The sequence below is a fragment of the Brienomyrus brachyistius genome, chromosome 12 (assembly GCF_023856365.1).
Source record: "Brienomyrus brachyistius isolate T26 chromosome 12, BBRACH_0.4, whole genome shotgun sequence".
Taxonomy (NCBI): Eukaryota; Metazoa; Chordata; class Actinopteri; order Osteoglossiformes; family Mormyridae; genus Brienomyrus; species Brienomyrus brachyistius.
In genome coordinates this window covers 20,198,691-20,219,552 of record NC_064544.1, presented here as the reverse complement: position 1 = coordinate 20,219,552, position 20,862 = coordinate 20,198,691, and the positions used below count along the sequence as shown (strand labels likewise).

Below are 20,862 nucleotides of genomic sequence, written 5' to 3'. Positions count from 1 at the left end.
CAGTTATTGACCCATAAATGTGGTAAGACCTGCAAAGCCATAATCAGAATGGACATAGCAAGTGACACGGTGTGGCGGTGGGGGGGGGTGACACATACTCTCCCAGTGCCTTGACACAGGCCGGTGCTCCTGCCTTGGTCCTCCACACGCAGCCCAGCCTTCGAACCCGAGCGCACGTCTCGCAGCTGCTGTACTGCTCACAGCCATCTACTGGGAGACTCACCAGGGATTGGGGCGACCCGACCAGGGCCTGGCCCTGAGATCGTGGGAGGGAGAGAACAGGTTAGTTCCGACTGGATCAGGATGCCTCTTGCATTAATTCTTGTCTTTGAAAGGAAAATCAATGTTTTGCACTGGCTCTTCAGCAAAGCCTTTAAGCTCAAGGCCCCATCCGTTTCTGTGTGATTTCGGAAGCCCAGAGGCAGTTCTGCGTACCTTGTATAAGAGGATGTTGTTAACAGGCTCCTGAAAGGGGAATATGGGGCTCTCCAGCAGGAGGCTGGTGTTCAGTCCTTCCACCAGCACCCTGTGTAGCTGCCCACGGTCTGAGGGATGACATACGGACCGGTAAAGGCAGACACTACCAACCACCAAACACTTAATGCTCATGCTCCTTTCGCTCCGTTTATCACTCTCTCCTTTATCACACCTCTCAGCTCCACCGCCCACACACTCCCTCTTCCTTTTTCCATTCCTCCACACCCCCCGCTCCACCCTCTTACCCGTGCCCAGGTGCAGGACCACATCACCACCCTGACTGTCACTGGTGTGGCTGACAGCGATCTTGGTGTAGGTCACTCCCCGCCTAACAAGCAGGGGCGCCGCCATCACGCTGTTCTCCATCAGGGGGTGGTCACGCACATAGGTCAGCACCTTGTCTGGAAGCTTGAGCGAGGATTCGAAGCCGTCTGCCTTCAGCGCCCTGGTGATGCACTGACCATCACAGGCACCAAGATAAGCAGGTTTAAACAGCCTGAACGCCACAATGCTCCCATTCAGATCAATCAAAACTCTAATCCTATCCCCACTCAAAAATCTACAATACAGCACACAACACATCCACTCTAACCACTCAAAACGCAAACCCTCCTCCCACTTGAAGCAGCCTTAACTCTATGCTTCTCCCACTTCACACAATCCACTCCACACTCAACTCCCCATCAGTCTTCATTCTTACAGCAGTCCACCGGGTTTTGACTTCTTGCCACAATGGTTGGAGTCTACTTTGGTATGGCATGGCGTGCCACCATCTGTCTGGTGGTTTGGCGTGGATGGGTTCGCTAAGGATATCAGATCTGCAGGCTACCTGTCCTGGTCTAGGGTTGGGAATGGGCTCTGGGTTGTTCCAGTTCTCGCAGTTCTTCTTTAGCTCTTTGAAGGGCCCGGCCATCACCTTCTTGATATCCTCCAGGCTGTAGGCGCACACAGCAGATAAGGGCTCCCTCTCCCTGGGGGAAGTGAGAGAAGGGGGTCATAGGTCAGCCGTTTCGCTCGATTCACCCTCAACCCCATTGGCTGATGCATCTACTCGGGCGTAAATACCACGGGAAAGGCTCTCTGCACGGAGCCGCTCGTAGATCAGACAGATCGTAAATAGCAGACATGGCATTCAAGGTGACGTGATGGCTGCTTGGATGAAGACTAGAGTGTAGCTGGGTGAAGGCCAAGGCCCTGTTGACACTGGACCTCTGGATATTTGTGGGGCTTAAGGGGCCGTGTTGATTTTCCACTAACCACTGCGAGGTGAAGATGCCGTAGAAATGGGTACTGCTGGGGTCTCCCTCCCGGAGATCTGTGGTGTAGACGTCTGTCAGGATGTTGTAACGTTGGCCGCTGATGCGGTCCTCACACACCAACTGGGCCTTTAGGAAGGTTGTCCATCGCTTCTGGAGGGTCTTCATGCCCCCAACATCTCCCTGGGCAGGTTGAGTGGCGTGGAGAGTCATGGAGGAAGGAGGTGGTAAAAATGAGGTATGAAAGGTATGTATGTAGGGTATGAAACACGAGCCGAGGTGAGTGGCAGGGGACCATTGTTAAAAAAAATGTATAGTGACTTTCAGCTTGCTGAAGATGTGCAATATCCAACAGCAACTACATTAGCACCAACAGACTGAAGAGAGGACACACCTTGCAGACACGAGCTACTCTGGAGACTTTGACCTTGGTGTAGAGGTCATACTCCCTAGCGACCTCTGTGAAGAAGAAGTAGATCTTGTCATCCTCCCCTACAGGATTGTTTGGGTCTTCCTTGATGAACGCAGAACTCACAAACTCCGGGTCTGTGGGGAAAACACGCGCACACACAGTGTTGAGTGAAAAATCACAGCCTGCATGTTTTACTTCTCACAGAAATTCCTGTACCATTCTTAAGTATAAAGCCAGACCATGACAGGTGCCACAAATAGTATGGGATGATTTCCCATAATGCCTGGGCAGAACACGTCCCCCAGGCTCGGTCCGCTGCCCAACTCACCGTTGAGCCAGTTGATTGACTGCTCGGTGCGGATACGCTCCCCTTCATTGCCCGTTGCCCGGGAGATGTCAAAGAGCGTGCCCAGGAAATTGCTGGTGGCGGCCGTGTACAGGACTCCATCTGCAGGGAGGTGAAGCACGTGTGTGAGAGAGCAAGCGAGTGCCTGTATGTATCTGTGTGCATATTTGGGCTGCATGTCTGAATATACAGTATGTATGCGTCTTCATTTGTGCACATGGCATGTATGTCAGTGTGCGATGCAGTGTGCCAGTGTGCGATGCAGTGTGCCAGTGTGCGATGCAGTGTGCCAGTGTGCGATGCAGTGTGCCTCATGCGTGCTTGCCTGCCATGACTGCTGCATAGTGCTGGCTGGGCTCAAATGGACATTTCCCCTTCCCTGTCTCCATCTCCACCTCCCCACTGGGTGTCCTTTTCAGGGAGAAGCTCTTCACATCCTGCAGCAGCCGGTGACACAGACAGACAGAGTCAGACAGATGGACGGACGGCTGGACAGAGCCCACTGCCTCAGAGCACCTCTTTGTGTGTCTCTTCCCAGCCTCGCTGTGCGAACCGCGACACCCCAACCCTGGATCGTATCTGACGGAGTGTGTGTTCTCCATGTGCTTGTAGCCCACATCGTCCACGTGGCACTACATGCGTCCCTCGGAGAGACTGCCAAAGTGGACGAGTGCCTGTCAGCCTTATCGCTCGCTCGCCGCTTTCGTCCATCAGCTTCTGACTGCTACCTCGGCGCAGCTGTGATCACGAGCGTGTGTCTGCGTTCCAGGGCCGCGCTTCTGCCAGGTTCAATGTCAGTATGCAGCTGGCACTTACGATGGTGACGCACTGGGGGTAGTAGGCGTAGGTGCCACAGGCGTAGATACTGCTGCTGTTCAAGAACTCCAGCAGCCTGATGTAGTTGTGGCAGTCACCCTGTAGAGGGCAGCAGAGAGAAGGCAAAGTGTCAGAGAGTCAATCCGATGCAGTCGGCCCAATGAGTGCAAGCAATGAGGCCCAAGGGATGAATCATGAGTCAGAGCCAGGGGCTTCTTCCGGAAACTTCTGTGTACTGGATTGCACTTGGCCGCGGAAATGGGTTTTCACTGCATGCCTGAGAGTGATGTGGGAACAAACACTGCTTTGGCAGAACATGCTGATGGGCATGAACCTGCTTTGCGGAGTCGTCAGATTGTGGAGCGAAAGTACATTAGGAATACGATAGATTACAGAGCCATTATGAGGACTACATAGTGGACACCAGTATTTGAATTGTGTCAGAGGTCTTGGGGGGGAGGGGGGCGGGGTGCGTACCATTCACCGCTTGCCCACCTGAATTTCACACCCCTGGCAGAAAACATGTCAGAGCTATTATGGGAAATACCAGCATAATAAGCTTAGATTAAGATGAAGAGAATTTGGCTACTGCACTTCAAATATACAGAGAGATGAAGTCACAGCAGTTTCTTTAGGAAAGACAGTACTGGCCTTCAGCCAATGTATACCTTGTCTCTCATAAAATGCAACAATAGCTGACGTAGTCCTTCATTTTGCAGAAAACAAGATTCAGCGTTCTCTCTCCTGTCTGCAAAACCCAGATTCAGCCACAGCATGACAGTCATTCAGTGCGCAATGGCTAGTAAAATCACACACACTTCACCTAAGAAAACAACGCAGAAGAGGTAGGTAGGTAAGGGATGCGCGCCGATTACAGCGCATTACCCCACCCACCACACGACGAACCACCTCAGGGATGAGAACCTGAGTACAGCCATGCAGCAGGTGATACCTCAAACCTGTGTTTGTCCAAAATACACAAGCTCATTAAACGAGACAATTTGTGGGATATCAATGTCGAAATGAATCCCCCTCCCAAAATGCTCACATGCACCCCTGTAACCCGCATGAGCGCCATGGAGGCTCAGTCAAACAGCCCCAGCTGGTGCTGACACAGCATCTCAGCATCACAGCCCCTAACACACGTCGGACGGAGTGAAGGTCATCTGCGATTCTGAGGGGTCTCCGTGACGACAGACGGGTAAGCCAATTGAAAGAAAACTGGGCTCTCAGATCATGTCAGGATCCTCAACATGTCACTGGGAACAATCTGCTGTGGTGGACAGGGGGGCATCGACATGAAACACCTGACCCCTACCATGTTGGTGATCTTTACAGCATGTATTGGTACGAATGACCCCCACTGTACACATGGCTGCCATGGAAACTGCACAGCCAATGAGCATCTCGGTGACCTACTAGACCTGTATCTGCCGTCTGACCTCACAGCGGTGCACAGATACACCGATGATGAATGTAAGTGCAGAGACATGGACAGACCCCACCGGAACATGAGTGCTAGGTGTTTGTAGGACATGTCTGTGCCGAGGTCACGGCTCAGGACCCCGCGAGCTTCACCTGTGCCTTTGGGAGAGCGGCCCATCTGTGCGGGGAGCTGGCCCAGTGCCCACTCAAATCCCGGCACTAATCTCAGATGAGGCCCAGATAATCCCACAGAAAATCGGCTTCCAGAGTGACACGTCTGGCATTTAAAAGAGTGACTTTGGGCAAACAGCGAATAAACAAACATGGCTTGGCATACGCAGCCTTAACAGTCTGATTGGTTTTAATCCATCTGCCAGATATCTGACAGGCAAACGGTTACACGTTTTCTAAATAAAATGGAAATTTATTAATCCCGGAAGGGAAATGAAGATACATTTTCTAGGTATTCTGTACACCCGTTAATTAGGACATCTAACATTCTTTGTGTGTGTGTGTGTGTGATATGAAGACTGTACATGTGGGGGTGTGTCTCTGTGCAGAGCCAGCTGTCACCTCCTCTGGCACTCCCCCCCCACCCCATTCCCTGCCCCCCACAGTCCAACACAGCATCTTCTTTGTGCAGTTAATCACAACCTCTCGGCCCCGTGCTGCCCAGACCTGTTCCCAGCCTGTCGATCACCGCTGTGCCCCCAAACCCCCACCCCCAAGCCTACCGGCACAACGGTGCATGCTGGGAAGGACTGTCACGGCTAAGTGGGCTCATTAACCTCAAAACACGGCGGCCTCCCCTCTATGCAAACGATTCCCCTCGGAAACGCTGATGAGTGTATGAAGGAAGAGGCTGATATCGGGGACAAGAAGCCACAACGTCGGCAAACAGTCTGATACCATAAATCGTGCTTTCAAAGTAGAAATCACATTTAAACACACTGAATAGTACCAGGTACAGCTTCAAGGGTAAATGACTTGTGTTTGGAGAAGCCTGTCTGTACAGCGCTGCTGTGACCTCCGATAACTTTCAGGAGTCTCCCTCTCTCCGCTGGCCTCACTCACTAACAAGGCCTTTTCAGCCTTTAGGATGATTTTTGTTCGTCGCGACACTCTCTGTATACTGCAGACACCGCAGTGCATGAGGATCAGCGGTGCCTGGCTGTTCCGGAGCCTCCACGCTTGGCCCCACATTCACAATGACTTAGATCAGGTGTTGTAGCCTCTCATGTTTAGACGAACAATAACTAAGCCTCTTAACCTTGCCTGCATGCCATATACATACACTGCATATATAGTGTTTATCAGCGTGTTGTCACCATGTAAATCCCCAAAGCAGTAGATAAAATTAACTGATGTGGCCTATACTGATTGGACAGTTTTATGGTCACGTGAGTTTATACAGAAGTTACTTGGCTCATCTGCAGCGTGGCACTATACCTGACCCTTTCTGGCCAAAGCCCAAACAACAGGGGTAGGGAGAGAGATGGACGAGCCAGCTGAAGGCTGGGAGGGGATGCGGGAGGGACAGTCACATGGCCGCGGCCACTGCAGAGCTGCTCCTTAGCATTAGCAGTTTGGTCTGCGACAGAGCTGCAGTTTAAATCCAGCTCCCTGATGTCTGGCGCCCTTGACACACAGGCTCACGCACTCACAGCATGAATGCACATTTGCATATCTATTTTCATCAGGACTGCACACAGACGCTTACTTTAAAGCAAGTGATCGTAATGGAAATGGTTCCTAACCACAGCAGAAATAACCCCAAAAAAATGTATAATATAGAAATGCATTTTGTGTGTGTATTTTTTTAATATATATATATATATATATATGCAGCGCGTACATATGCAGCGGAACACTGGCTCACCTTCCTTTGAGTACAACACAGCCCCTTTTTTTGTCTCAGTCCCCTGTAATAGGGGTGTGTGTTTTTAGTTCCCATTTCCCCTTGTTATACGTTATTTAAAATTGTACAAAAATTACAGAAAATGTTAATCACAAAATAAACATCAATAATAATGATAATAAACATCCTGATTCGCAGGGCTGTTCTCAGTTGACATTACCTGAGCATGTGGCCCCATAAGGTTGTGCACCCTTCATCTGATACAGTCCATATTTACTAGCTTGGACTATATTAAAGCATTTGCAGATATATACCTGGAGATTTTTGAGAGTGGCCTAGATTTCCATGACGGTACCTCTGTCTATCCCTGTTTTCTTATCCACACACCGACGGCCCTTTTCTCGGAAACTTAGATCGCCTGTTTGTCGTCGGCTGAGCCCTGCCCCCCCCTCACCTCCGTCTTCCCCTTGGCCACACATGCATCCTGCTTGCTCTTCGGGACGTCCCACACGATCTGCGGAAGGACAAAGAGGCGGGCGTCAGAGTCAGCATCGAGTGCCAAACAGTGAGCGGCGAGATTTAAACATTTTGAAAGAATTGCCCCCACTGAAGGACAGGACTAGCCTCATAGTATCGAGTGACCTTTGCCTGGACATTAAACTCAGCATGCCAGCCGGGGTCAGACCCTCCCCAACCAATGGCCGACCTCGCCACACCCACACGACCTCTGCAAAAGTTCCTGTTTTGCTCTCAGCGTGACCAGGTTTGATATCCAGCTATCAAAGTTTCAACCGCAAGCACTTTTGTTCTGTTTAGGTTACTGCAAAACCAAGAGCGGGCAGCCAACAAGGAAATGGGATTTTCACCCAAGGAGGGGGCAGGGACTGGTCCTTCCTGTCTAACACTTAGTGAAATATTTTCACTAGAACAGAATTCCAAGACACTTGAGCCAATTCTTTAATTGTAAAAGAATAATGTCTAGGAAGCAGTTAGACGTGTAAGATTTCTGTATCATTCTTCTGTGCATTTTCATGCAATTTCATGAGGACATAGAGGGCAAGAATGATGATTGATCTAGCTGGCTTTGTTTCCTGCTTTGCTGTTAAAGTGCTTCATGAGAGATCATGAGTGTATCATTACGGGTGTTATGATAAATAAAAGTGATTTACTGATGCCCCACGCCTGAAATTCATCTGTAGCCCCCTTTATAGGGGGTAGCTAGCAAACTGCCGGCTGCCCTCCATCAAATGTCAGGACACTGTTCGTTTCACTGACAGGACAGGTGGCACAAAAAGGACTGGCAATGGCAGTGAAGAAGCAGCAAAATAAGTTTATAAGCAGAACTGAATGCACAGATTGTCACCCAGAAAGCAAAACGACAAAACAGATAGGGTCTAGAGTTTCACTGCTTCAAATACAGCACTTCAAGCTTTCAGTTTTACTCTTGTTTGGCTCCTGTTTGGCTGCGATGTGGTCTTTGTGCCCTAAGGCATTTTGTAAACACACACAGTCAATGCTGTCTCCAGCATAGCATTGCGATGGGAGTTCTGATGAATCAGACTGTCAGAAAGAACATGACAGCCGTCATATCAGACAAGAAACAAAAATTCAACAGAAAACTGATATATTTCAACAGTATTTTTCAAACTTCATAGGAGTATAAATTAAGAAATAAACTTAGAAATCATGGAAAATATGATTCCAATCAGCTTTGTATATCCAATCAACACCTTACCCTTCAGCCCCATCCAATCAGCCCCCTACCCCTCAGGGCCTATCCAATCAGCACCCTGCCTTCAGCCCCATCCAGTTATCTTCCTCGAGTGTAAAGCCCTCATCACCTGCTTGGCTCTCTTCGTGAGGTCGTTGGTGTCAATGGCCAGAATGGTATCCCGGGCCCCGAGGTAGAGAGTCGCAGTGCTTGGATCCAGTAGGAAGGTGCTAAAGTTGGACAGGTTGTAGAACTGCTGTAGGTTTACATTGCCGTTGGTCCCTGAATGAGAAAGGTGGAGAAAGTCAGTCAGTCTGTGGTGAAAGGAGTTTAAAGGGGCCTATTTTCAAAGGCTTTGAAGTTAATACACATATACACACACTCAGAGCTCTTCCTGTAAGAACCCGGACAGCACATCCTGCAGTACAGGGGTAAGACTGGTCACATGGTTCAGCTTTTTGCTTTTGTCCAGACCTGTAATCTCATTGTTGGGTAAAAATTACTTCAGTACAGCAGGGTTTTGCTTTGTAAATGGACACAGTGCATTACTGGCTACAGAAGTCAGCAGGACCACAATGCTAACGGAAACACTGCCGACTGTAAGCAGGCTATCCGGATAAAAGCAGATTTGAACAAATTCACGAGTCGCTCGCCAGCACTGCACAAAGGAATAGCTTAACCATAAATGGGGCTGAAGACTGAAGTGAAGTTTAAAACTCACACGGATAATTCGCACAAAAAGCAGAAACAAAATACAACACTTGGAAAGATTATTTGACACCTGCAAAGCCAACAAGGATGTTTAAACTCAAAATAAGTCTGACGCTACGCAGGTTTTCGTTTTGTTAACTGTGCAAATATGTGCTTATTGTTTTTTTCCCCCGCAAGTGATGCACTGCCTGGAAATGAGGCTGCGTGGCATGCACATGTCATTAGGAAATGCAGGCACTCAAATGCTGCACTGTGCCGAAAGATAAACTGATGACCAATTAAGCCGGCGGGCCGAGTTTGGAGGCCGACAGGCACGCATGCTGAGCTCAATAGATTGCATGCAGCTACTAATTGGCTTGCTCATGTTCAACATTGGAGATCAGCTAGATGGAGATGTCCAATTAAAAGGGGGGGGTCTGGTATTCAATGAATAAATACTATTAAACAATTCTAAAAGACTCAATATGTCTGCAGTAATAACGACACGTTAGCAGTTGGTGGGATAATGAGCCTGTAGTGCCATTTTAACAGCAACAAATCCAGTGGCATTTGTTGCGATTTGGAGTCTGTCCCACAAAGGGTGTGAACGAGGGCACGACCTCATACAGGAAATCAGCCCATTACAGGATATTTCATGCACTACAGGCAGCTTGCATTAATAACACGCTTGAGGACTTTGGGAAGAAACCTGGAGGAACGTGAAGCTAGAGAGAGACTGAATTCAAACCCACAAGCGTTGAAGTCTGAGGCAACCGCACTAGCTAATGCGCCACTATGCCAGATCATATAATTGACAAGTGCAGAATGTATTGCAGCATTTAAACTACTAACATCCAGTAAGCAAATAAATAATGTAACACAGCGAGATGAGAGAATGCAATGTTATGGTAAGAGAAAAATGCAAAGGTTGCAAGCTCGCCGTGTGTGTTATAGTAAAGCAGCAGCGCCTGGAGATCTAGACTAATACGGGGCATTAATTATCTGCTCGCTCTCATTTATCAAAACAAGGCACTGAACTGCAAATTCATACGAATTGGCTGAGCAAGGGAGCTATGACCCAGATTTCCACTGCATTCCAGTCGAACACAAACAAACAAACAAACAAGTCAACAGATGATACAAAGATGAGTTGTAGTCCTAAATATGGACTTCAGACAGCTGTGGAGGGGTGTGTGTGTGTGTGTGTGTGTGTGTGGGGGTGGGGGGGGGTGATGGAGTGGCTGGCCTGGAGCTAACGTGACAAGGGCACTGGGCGACAGCAGCCCAGCAGCTCGCCGCCGACCGCACCAGGCGCCAGCCGGCTCTCGCCAAAGGCCAATTCCTCACCCACGATGGCACAAGGACGTCTTCACAGAGCAGCTGCTGAGCCGGGCCGGGCCGGGCCGGGCAGCTGCCCGCGGGCCTCTGCGTGTCAGTAGGCACATGAAGGGAAGGACAGACTCAAATAGCGCCAAGCCACTGACCCACTTTTCAACATCACTATTTTACCCTTTCTCCTTACTAAAAGGTTACCAAAGCAACTGGCCTTGCGGGACTTGAACCAACAAGCTTCAGGTCTTAATGTGTCCTTCACTGTCACAGAAGCCGATACCGCTTTAGGTTAATTAGTTAATTAAGGAGGTGACAGGAGGGCGGTGGGAAGAGGGGTGGGGTGTCACCATGGAAACTAGCACAGCCTGGGGGCCATAGATCGTTTTTGGAATCTAAGGCTCTGACCACATTGGGGGGGGTAGAATGTCAAAGCGGGCTTGTCTGCCACCCTGGCCCCTGCTCATCCCACTCGGGACGCCAGGGTGGATGTATGCATCACAGCTGCTTTCTGCTCTCTGGAATGGGGGCTACTGGCCTCCCCACAGCTGCAGGCATTGTTCAGAGCGACCCCCCCACATGCATGCCACTGCCCCACCCACATTCCTGCCCCACTGCCCCCAGACAGCTGACAGACAGACAGACAGACACTGTTCAAGTATTCACTCGTTATTCATTTACATGGCAAATGCTTCCCGCTCCTGATTAGTGGGCAGGTTTAGCCATTAATGTACCAGGAAATGCAAGGAGAGCAGTAATATTAACTGGGTGCAACGGCATAGGAGAAACTTTAATATTGAGGGGACACACGCCTTAATTTAAATATAACTGTGTTTATTGGGGGTATGAATACTGACAAATTAAATATTGGGGGTATATATCTGATTGTAGTTCCTACCCCCTACTTGGGTGAAATGGCGCCAACCTTTCTGGGAACAAAACTCAGATGTGATTGTTGTTCTAAATAGTGATGCAGCCTTTTTTGTCTCCACCCCACCCCCCCCCCCTACATTAACATACAGTAAAGACCAACCCGTAAAAGGGGAATATGGACCAGTCAGACGCTCTCTGGTGCATCGCCTTCTGGCTCTAATTCATGTTTAAGAGGCGGGCTGAGAAGGCATGTAATAAGTGTGTCCATTTCCTGTGCAAAGCCTATTGGGACTAGAAAGGGATGGGGGGCTGGATCGATACTGGCGGGAGTGATCTGGGACGGGCCGACTCCGCCGCCGCAGTCCATTCCGAGTCTAACCCACGCGCTTCCATGGAGAACTTATCCGGCTCAGGTCAGTGATTCCCACACTAGAGGATGTGGCCATTATGCCTACATGAAACCACCTGTGTTCACATGAACCCATAGATACACTGTAAACTGCATTAAAGGGAGGTCTCACAAACCAGGGATGGATGGATGGAAGGAATTTACTGTTGAGGGTTAATGGACCTCGGTTTTAAATACCAGAGGATCCGTGAAGACAAGCCTCCCAGACAAACAGGCAAGTCATGTGGCTCCTTGGCCACCAGCAGAACAGAGCCCAAACCCACGCAAACACACCATTATACAAACACCCTTCTGATAAAAAAGATTGCGAAATGTTCTTCCATTAATCATGCGGTTTTGCCAGACAGACTAAAGTGTTTGAACCATGATGGCCGCCCGCATCATGCGCCGGCTCACTGTAGGAGAGCCTATGCCCTCAGTAGAGGATAGCATCCAGAGGGACTATGGGACCTCTGTCATGTCCTTATTCGCCTGCTGTCTCATTAAATCTCTAAGGTGGCCAAGAAAGGAACAGCGAATGCCGGACCTCTGCAGGGCAGATTAAGTTGCACAATAGCTTAACCAAACTCATGTGCAGAAATTGACAGAGGCACAGGAGAACCACCTATACCTAAAGTGATCTGACACTGAGCAAGAAAGACTAACCCACAAGCCAATGTGAACAGAAGCATCTCCTAACTGGATAAATGCGGAAAACAAAAACGGCAGGGACTGGAAACAGGCGACTCATGTCTAATTAAATAAAAATCCACCTTCTTACAACAGAGATGCTCCTTATGTGATAGGCACTTCCTATTTCAATAAACAGAACCACAAATAGATGCTTTCCTATTATCTCGTGCCATAACAGCAGCTGGCAAGCTAATGGCAAACCAGGGTCAACTGCACTCTTGAGGCCCTCTGCTATCAGGCATGTCCATTAAGGGCAATCGCTGCGCCGATGGGGCGCGCCATGCCTGCAAGGATGACTCACCAATCCCAGGGCCAGCAGGAAAGATGAGGGGCAGCCAAGGCTCATGGGGATAGCAGCACTCTGAGAATGGCAAGGGCACCTTAGCAGCGCGATCTGGCAATAGGTCAGGAGACCAGTATACCAGGGCAGCTGAGCTCGAAACCTGATAGTACTGCCTTTTTTTCCATAAAGTCTGCACCTTGCAGCAGAAAGCATTTGACATGAACCTGTCCACAGCAGCAGGCACTGCCGGCAGGTCTGATGCGTAAATCGGGTCTGCAGCATGCAGGGGGGCGGGGGGTGCTGGAGCTCAGCTGCAGCAAGCGCACCACGGACGTGACGGCAAAGAATGCGATGACGCACAGAGCAACAATAAAAACGACAGCTTGTCTCCGCGATTGACGTCAGGCGCCGTGGATCAGCGGCGGTCCCGTGTGGAAGCTGCAAAAAGCATAACGGACTCTCGGCATGCTAATCTGCAGAGGGAGAGCACAATGTCGCCTGTCTTTATAACATCCCGCTAGCATTCAGAAGAGGTTAATGTTTTGGAAATGGGATACATCATACTTTAAGATGAACTCTTTTACAGGCCTTTCAGTTTTGAAGTGCGAGAATCTAAAGAAAAGTGAAGAATTGACACACAGAACCGGTCCAACACAGGGTGAAAGCCTGACCGGTCCCTACCCCACACTCGCAGGGAGCAGGGCATGCACACAGTGGAGGAAGCCACCTGAACTACATGGCTTTTTGTAGTGCAGGAGGAAGCCCAATCAGGATTCAGAATGTAGAGAGGGCACAGGAATCAGAGTGACAGACCCTGACAGTGTCCGATAACCACTCTGCGCTACATATCGTAGCTGGTTCGACAGGAATGCAGACCAACCAGTTGCACTGTACCATACCTCCTTCTTTCACTTCTGTTTCCCTGGAACTGGAATCTTTGTGCAGATACTAAAACCCAATCACATTGGGTTGACAAACAGATAAAGCCGGTTTACTTTCCAAGGCGCAAACTCCCAGATTGGCGAAATTCCTGCTTGCATCGCATAATGAGATTCCCTGGCCGAGAGACAAGCCTCCTCTCCCTCTGTCCTTCTCCACGTCATGTTTCTCATTTTCTTTTTCCCTGCAGAAGGCACAATGCCTCCTGCGTCAGATTAGCCATTCGATTTCACATTGCAATCCCCCCCCCAAAAAAATAAGACTGTCTGACGCCTGTGCCGTTCTTGGCAAACCCAGAGCGATCACCCGGATGTGGCCGGCGGGGAGGTCCGGGGGAAATGTCCTCGTGTCCAAGCCTGTCCCAGCCCAGCAGGAGAAGGAGCCACTCAAATGTCACACGGCCCCGCAGTTACACCATCTGCACCTCCCAGTCCGCGGGACGCCACCTCAGGGGGAACAGACGGGGGGGGGGGGCTTTACCTTCCACAGAATTTGTTAAATAAATGCTGACAGTAGGAGGCAGACAAAATGGGAAATTTACAGGACAATTACACTCCTCTAATTGTCTCATCACAGAAGTAGCCAAGGCTTATGTTAATAACCACAGCCCCTCCCTGTTTAATCCCCAAAGCCCCCGAAACCGTTTGACCCAGCCGACTGGTCGATCTGGCTACTGAGGTGCAGGCCGGATGAGACGGACCTCTCGCCCCGCTCTGCGCGGAAACACTGGCTTGACGAGACTGGCTCCACGGGGCTCATTAAACATTCATTAAACATTCATCCAGAAGGAATGAATCTTTAATCAGCCCTGGGCAGTGGTTGGAGGGGGGGGCAGGGGGACCTGCCCGGCCCCGAGCGGACAGTCCTACCCTCACAGTTCCTGTTACAGAGGTATCACTGCAAAGTAAACTGGGCAGATCAGAAACAGGAATGACTGCCTAGTTAATAATGCAGCCTGGCCTTCACCCATGGCTCAGTGCAGCCTGGCAGGCCAGTAACAAGCAGCAGACTTCCGCACTGTGTCTGTTGGGGTTTTCCCTTAATGTGCCTCAATATAAGGCATTTCCTTTCAATATTTCTTATCTTATTATTTCGTTTTTTTTGACACTATTTAATATTTAATTTTTTTATTAGATGCTTTAGTTCCTTTCCATGTTTTCCATCTATTTTCTATAACCACTTGTCCTATTCTGGGTCATAGGGGGTCCAGAGTCTATCCTGGAGGCTCTGGGTACAAAGCAGGGAATAAACTAGGATGGGGCGCCAACCCATCACAGGGAACATTCACACAACCAATGACACACACATGCACACCTACAGGCAAACTGGTAACTCCAATTAACCTCAGCATGTTTTTGAACTGTGGGGCAAAACCAGATGTCACGGGGTTTCCTCCAGGAAATCATTGAGAGAACAGCCAAACTCCGCAAACGGGACCCTGGTGGAGACTTAAACCCAGGTCCCAGAGGTGCGAGGTAACAGTGCTAACCACTGCACCATCGTGCCCTTTCCATGGTTTCGTCTTCCAAATTACAATGGATCAGTCCCTCCACAGGATGATTTCCTGCGGTCAGTCGTAGCCATTACCTGAGCAAAGGCAGCAGGGGGCGCAGTGGTTAAGGTGCAGCACTTGCAAAAGAGGAGCTCGGAGCACAAAGTTCACCTACATTATTATGCCCTGCAGCTATAAGTCAAATTTGCTTCATAATCAATTTTAAATGAAGAGTACTCCTTAATAATCATAATGCTATATTAAAAATTCAGATTAATGAATGAATTAAAACTAAAATAGCAAAATATGCCAGCCGCTTGGATAAGCTAGCTAAATAATAACCTCTATAATTGACGTATTACACTAGCGAGATTTGGACAGGAGGGGCCCATATGACTGGCACTGTGCTGAGCTATTAGTGCTGTGGGATGTGTCCGTCATGCTCTTATCACACTCAATTCTCAAAAATAATCTTCCAAGTTTGCAAACTGGTAGCAAGAAGAGCTCAAATTAGAAGAATGTTTCCCACTTATGTCCTCGGCTCAGACCTACAGCTCAGCCTTAGCTTCTCCCTCACACCCAACGTTCACGGTTTGCTTTACTCGCGGCCTCTACGCGATCCGGCGTGGTATCCAGCGGCTGGGCTCACTGATGACTGACAGCGTCGTACTCGCCTACGGATGTGTAGAGGACAATCTCAGCCCAGCGTCTGAGCAAGCAAATGCATCTGAATTAGTCTCCTCCCACAATAGGTAACTGGGGACAGTGACCTTGCCGTAGGACCTGTGGTGACGTTTGTTATCTACGATGGGAGAGTCGGGCAGGATGAAGCGTGACGTTCACTCCCTCCCAGAAAGCCTGTTGATTAGGAGCTGCCCAGCGCCGAGGTGAAGGTGACATCTGACACACTCTGGGTGTAACATCCTGCCCGCTGGCCTGCCGATTCCTGGAAGGTGACCTGCACTAATGCCTTGCAGCATAGATCACCAACTAGGTCACTAACAAACATGGACGTTTCCTTTGGGGACGACTTCTGACAATAAGCTTAATGGCCGTAAAGACGACCTGCTGTCTTACTCCCATAGATCGTATCTAATGTTCTGGGGACAAATTTATGGGTGAAATGGTGCCAGTATTGTACAGCTGACAGAGGTCTAGGCCATGACCTGAGAGACTCCCTGCGTCTGTCTCCTCCAGCCTGGGGGTGGGGCCTTTATCTGTTGCACCCCCCCCCCCCTACAATCAGGCCACTTCCTGTTCCTTCGTGTCCCACCATCTTCATCACTCCTTGACAAAGACACCCCCCTCGCTCCAAACCTCCTTCCAAGCGGATGGGAAGCAGCTGGCTGAGGAAGGAGTCAAGGAGTTGGGGGCTCTCTGGAGCCCCACTGCCCATCACTCTAAGAAGCAGACCCCCCCCCCCCTCCCGCCAATCCCACAGCCAGTGATGAGGGAGTGTGCCTGCATTGTGTCCCTCACAATAGGCTACTCATTAAACAATGGCCCACAAGAGGCATCATGCCAGATCCTCCCCTCCCCCCCAGCAGAAGCCCCCCCACACAGAGGGGGAGGGACACTAACACACTCGCACGCTTGTAAATCCACCCCCGGTCATTCACAACCGGACACACCCTTCCTCAGTCAAACACACACCCTCCCTGGTATATATTAACACACACACACGCTTAGGTTCAAACACATACTGACTCAGACTGATTTGCATGAATCTACAGGCTGTGTCTCGACATCGGATGACCGGGTTACACGAGGGGGTAACTCTGCACACTGACCAAACAGTGATTAAGTCAGAAGCTGCCTAACAAGGCAAAGAACAAAACACGGTCCTTGTGCATCAGCGTCCCGTTTGTCTAATGCATCCCCGCCAGATTTCAGAACACTAGACTAGTCCTATTGGAGTCACCTGTTTGGGCTTGTGCATGTACATCAGATGTATATCGATGTGCCTCGCTGGACACAAAGCAATGCTAAAGCAGCCATTGTTACCTGGCTGCAGCTCATCAGCACCTAAAATGCCCTAATCATTCTCTCTGTGAGCCGCCATCCCGAGTCCCTACTCAGAGGTCCAATCACAATTACTTACAGCAGTGTTTCCCAATCCGGTCCTCCAGCACCCGAAGACGGTCCATGTTTTTGCTCCTGGGAGGGAGCAAAAACGTGACCGTTGGGGGTCCCCCAGGACCAGACTGGGAAACACTACCTTACAGCACTGAGACATCCTGGTAAGTTAAGACATCAAAATCATGCAACCATGACAGCATGTCGGCTTCCTGTGGGCCTCTCCTCATGGGGCCATTGAGGAAGAGCCCAACCTGCCCCTCCCCCCACCCTCACGGGCAGAGTCGGGGGATTAGTGTTAGGCCTCGGAATGGCACAGTTAAGGAGCAGAAGACGAACACAGGGCATGTTGAGACAGCGTCCAACACAGGAGGAGGGGGCGAGCGGTGAGCTGATTGACCCCCCATCATAACCCTGACCCCCTACTGTGGCTTGTCCCCCCCAGCTTGATTTCGGTGCTTTCCTGCTGGCTGGTGATAGTATGCGGCGCTAATCAGACTTACCCTAAATCCAGCCATGGCCAATAGGATTGCGGGGGGGAGGGTTTGGAGAGCTTGGCTTTGTGATTGCATCCACTGGCAAAAATATAAATCAACCAGAGTGTATATTTCCTGTGTGTGGGAGAGGGATTAGCTTGTCTCTATTTGCATATTCATGCATGGGTGTGTGCATGCCTTACTTTTCATTATGCCACTTTCAAAAATACATCACCAATTCTACAAAACGGTTACATAGATGTACAGTACAGGTACATATGCTTTCATAAAACCATTAGAAGAGGCAACTAACTGCACATAAGCAGTGTCTCGTATACGGACACCATTCCTGGTTCAAAGGCTCGCAGTTTAAATTGGATAGCTGGCTTAGTTTTAGCATCTGGGGGATCCTCCTGATCTTATTTCATCATCCTGCTTCCCTGGATCACTCAGCCACTGGCTGCATGGTCACCTCTTATTCTCTCAGGGTCTCGGAACCATCAACTAAATGTATGAAGCAGGTCTTGCATGACGACATGCGACCACAACTGCAGACTGTACAGATTTTAACAGGATCTCTTATTAGATTATCACCCCACCTCTCATAATGGCCTATACTCTAGTTCTCAAAGGATCTGCCATGTAAGACACAAGAGAATTATGAAAAAGTGCTAGGCAATAGTTGAGATAGCTAATCATTTTGATCCTTTAATCACCGTGGTCTAACACAGGACTTGCAGGAATCACACTATAGTAAATCATTTCCAGCAATTCAGTAAGGTGATGCTGCTTCTACCTATACATGAACCTGGGAATTCCTTGGAAGCTCAGCCACGCTGCCTAGCTGACTCCTAAGCAGCACGTGTGTTTGTAAGGTGCCATTTAACCGACTTGTACGATGCTGGACAAAAGTGCCAAATACGTAAATGTTTCCCCCTCATTCCGAATCACATACAGCAAAGAGAGCACACGAAAATGCGGCATCATCCGATCCCCTCAGCAAACCACTGACGTGAGGATTATTCCAGACTTAATGATTAATGGAGAATAAGGGAAACGCTCCTTCGCTCAAGTACTTCAGCACCACCATAGAAAAACGAATCATGTGAAATGGCCCATTTGGACTGAACACCATAGGTCCACTCCCAGGCAGGGCTCAGCCAGAAGACCAGGGGTGATTATTAGCAGAGAACACATACACAGACCCCAGTGCAGCCTGAATAAAAGCCACTTGTGAAGACCTGATGTGGCGGCAATGGTAGAAAAATTAAATAAAAATATAAAAATTGTAGAATGTATTTTACCACAAGATAAATCTGATGATAATCCTCTTTCCACTCTGTGACATCATCCAATCTGATTTCATCACAGGGGAAAAAAAAAAACACCAACCTGAATATACAGGTGACTCTATTGCTAGTCATTGGCCTCTAGGGACTGCTGATGCAATATGAGTCATTTATGTCCCCCCCACTGTCTGCTAAAATATAACCAGACAAAAAGACCTGCCAAGTGCCTGGATCTGAATTCTAAAAGTTGTAAGCTGAAGCCACATGTCTGCGTGTGTTAGTTTGACCCTTTTTATCCATCCATCTTCCAACCACTTATCTCACACAAGATCACGGGAGTCAGAGATGCACACAATGGGCAGGTTACAGTGATCATTTTACCTGCCTGAAAGGTCTTTGGGTGAGGAGAGGAAACCGGAGTATCCATACAAGACAGAGACAACACGGAAACTACCTCCCACACAGAGCAGATGCAACACTGCTACCCAGAGAGCCAGGACGCCACGTCGCTTACAGTCTTGTTGCCTATTCATTTTGACCATGATGATTGGTTCATGAATGTTCCATATAGCCAGTTAATGGAGAATGGACATAGCATAGGGGAGGTACCGGAAGCAACAAGAGCAAAAATAAAATTTGAGGAGCAACGAGGCAATTCAAAAGGTTTTTGTATACGTCTCCTCTCTCTGATAGCGATATAGCTAACAAAATCTTTATGGAGCTGCAAAATACTGCTGTCCTTATTGCTCTACAAACCCGCTCTGAAACCGGCGCACAAAAAGCAACCTGTTGTACACAGACAAGAATCTTGAGCTATATGTTCACCGAAACGCTTATCAGTCTATTGTGACGCAGAGGACAAAGTTCTCTCCTGCTCAGGAAATAGCTTCTCATTTCCAGCTGGCCAGAGTAACGCTTTCAATAAGCAAAGTCAACTCGCAGCTCCCCAGTTAGAACTAGTCTTTGACATCCCTTAGAGACAGAAGATAACACACCCATCAATTATTGATTGCCTGGGCTTTTATTCTATTAGTGTCTGCTATGGTGCTCGTTAATGCATCAGCCCCAGCAGCCCCCACCCTGGTGGTACTGCAGCCACAAACCCTGGGATACTACCCAGCCCTAGGCGTGAAATAAAAATTACCGCTATACCTTACCACTATGTCCACTAAATGGACAAAAGTATAGCAACACACCTCAATCATTGAATTCAGTCGTTTTATTCAGACCCATTGCCATAGGTGTATAAAATGAAGCACCTAGTCACGCAGTCCGGTTTACAAAAATTTATGAAAAATGGGAGCTTCATGGAGTGGGTTTCCATGACCAAGCAGTTGCATGCAAGCTTCATATGACCAAGCGCAATGGCAAACATCGGATGGAGTGGAGTAAAGCACACCAGCACTGGACTGTGGCGAAGTGGAAATGAGTTCTGTGGAGTGACAAATCACACTTTTCTGTCTGGCAGTCTGATGGATGAGTCTGGGTTTGGCAGATGCCAGGAGAATGATCTGCCTGACTGCATCGTGCAAACTGTAAAATTTGGTGAAGGTGGGATAATGGCATGGGGTTGTTTTTCAGGAGTTGGGCTAGACCCCTTATTTCCAGCTTCAGCATACTAAGACACTGTGGAAAATCCTTTACCTCCAACTTTGTGGGAACAGGCCCTTTTCCGTTCCAGCATGACTGTGGCCCAGTGCACAAAGCAAGGTCCATAAAGACATGGAAGAACTTGACCGCAACCCCATCAAACACCTTTTGGATGAACTAGAATGGAGATTGCGAGTCAGGCCTTCACGTCAGACACCAGTGCCTGACCTCACAAATGCTCTTCTGCATGAATGGGCAAAAATTCCCAGACACAGTCAAAAATCTCGTGAAAAGCCTCCCCAGAAGAGTGGCAGCTGTTTTTGCTGCAAAGGGGGGCTCCAACTGCTTATTGATGCCTATGGATTTAGAATGTTTATGTCATAAAAGGGTCCTGGAAAGGAAAAGGAAAGAATTTTTTTTTTGGTAAACCTTAAAAAATGCTG

At 49.0% G+C, this 20,862-nt stretch overlaps 1 protein-coding gene and 1 long non-coding RNA gene across 4 annotated transcripts in view; both read right to left on the bottom strand.

Moving 5' to 3' along the window:
- Positions 1-20,862, bottom strand: part of sema4f (sema domain, immunoglobulin domain (Ig), transmembrane domain (TM) and short cytoplasmic domain, (semaphorin) 4F) — a 43,965-nt gene that overhangs the window by 3,129 nt on the left and 19,974 nt on the right. For 2 of the 3 annotated variants that reach the window (XR_007381103.1, XM_048969832.1), the window contains exons 2-12: positions 8,432-8,583; positions 7,045-7,104; positions 3,308-3,406; positions 2,817-2,928; positions 2,474-2,593; positions 2,128-2,279; positions 1,735-1,916; positions 1,307-1,448; positions 723-933; positions 436-545; positions 99-256 (exon numbers count right to left, since the gene is read on the bottom strand). Coding sequence is in view for 2 of the 3 variants with exons in the window: in XM_048969832.1 (XP_048825789.1) it covers positions 99-256; positions 436-545; positions 723-933; positions 1,307-1,448; positions 1,735-1,916; positions 2,128-2,279; positions 2,474-2,593; positions 2,817-2,928; positions 3,308-3,406; positions 7,045-7,104; positions 8,432-8,583 (1,498 nt within the window). In the remaining variant the exon portion in view is untranslated. Of the gene's footprint in view, positions 1-98; positions 257-435; positions 546-722; positions 934-1,306; positions 1,449-1,734; positions 1,917-2,127; positions 2,280-2,473; positions 2,594-2,816; positions 2,929-3,307; positions 3,407-7,044; positions 7,105-8,431; positions 8,584-8,681; positions 9,767-20,862 lie in introns of those variants that run through there. The other variant, XM_048969833.1, reaches the window with a different exon arrangement.
- On the bottom strand, positions 11,489-14,093 carry LOC125704398 (uncharacterized). Its single transcript, XR_007381107.1, has 2 exons — positions 13,803-14,093; positions 11,489-13,680 (listed from the first exon to the last, which is right to left on the bottom strand). It is a non-coding gene; the product is annotated as an uncharacterized LOC125704398 (long non-coding RNA).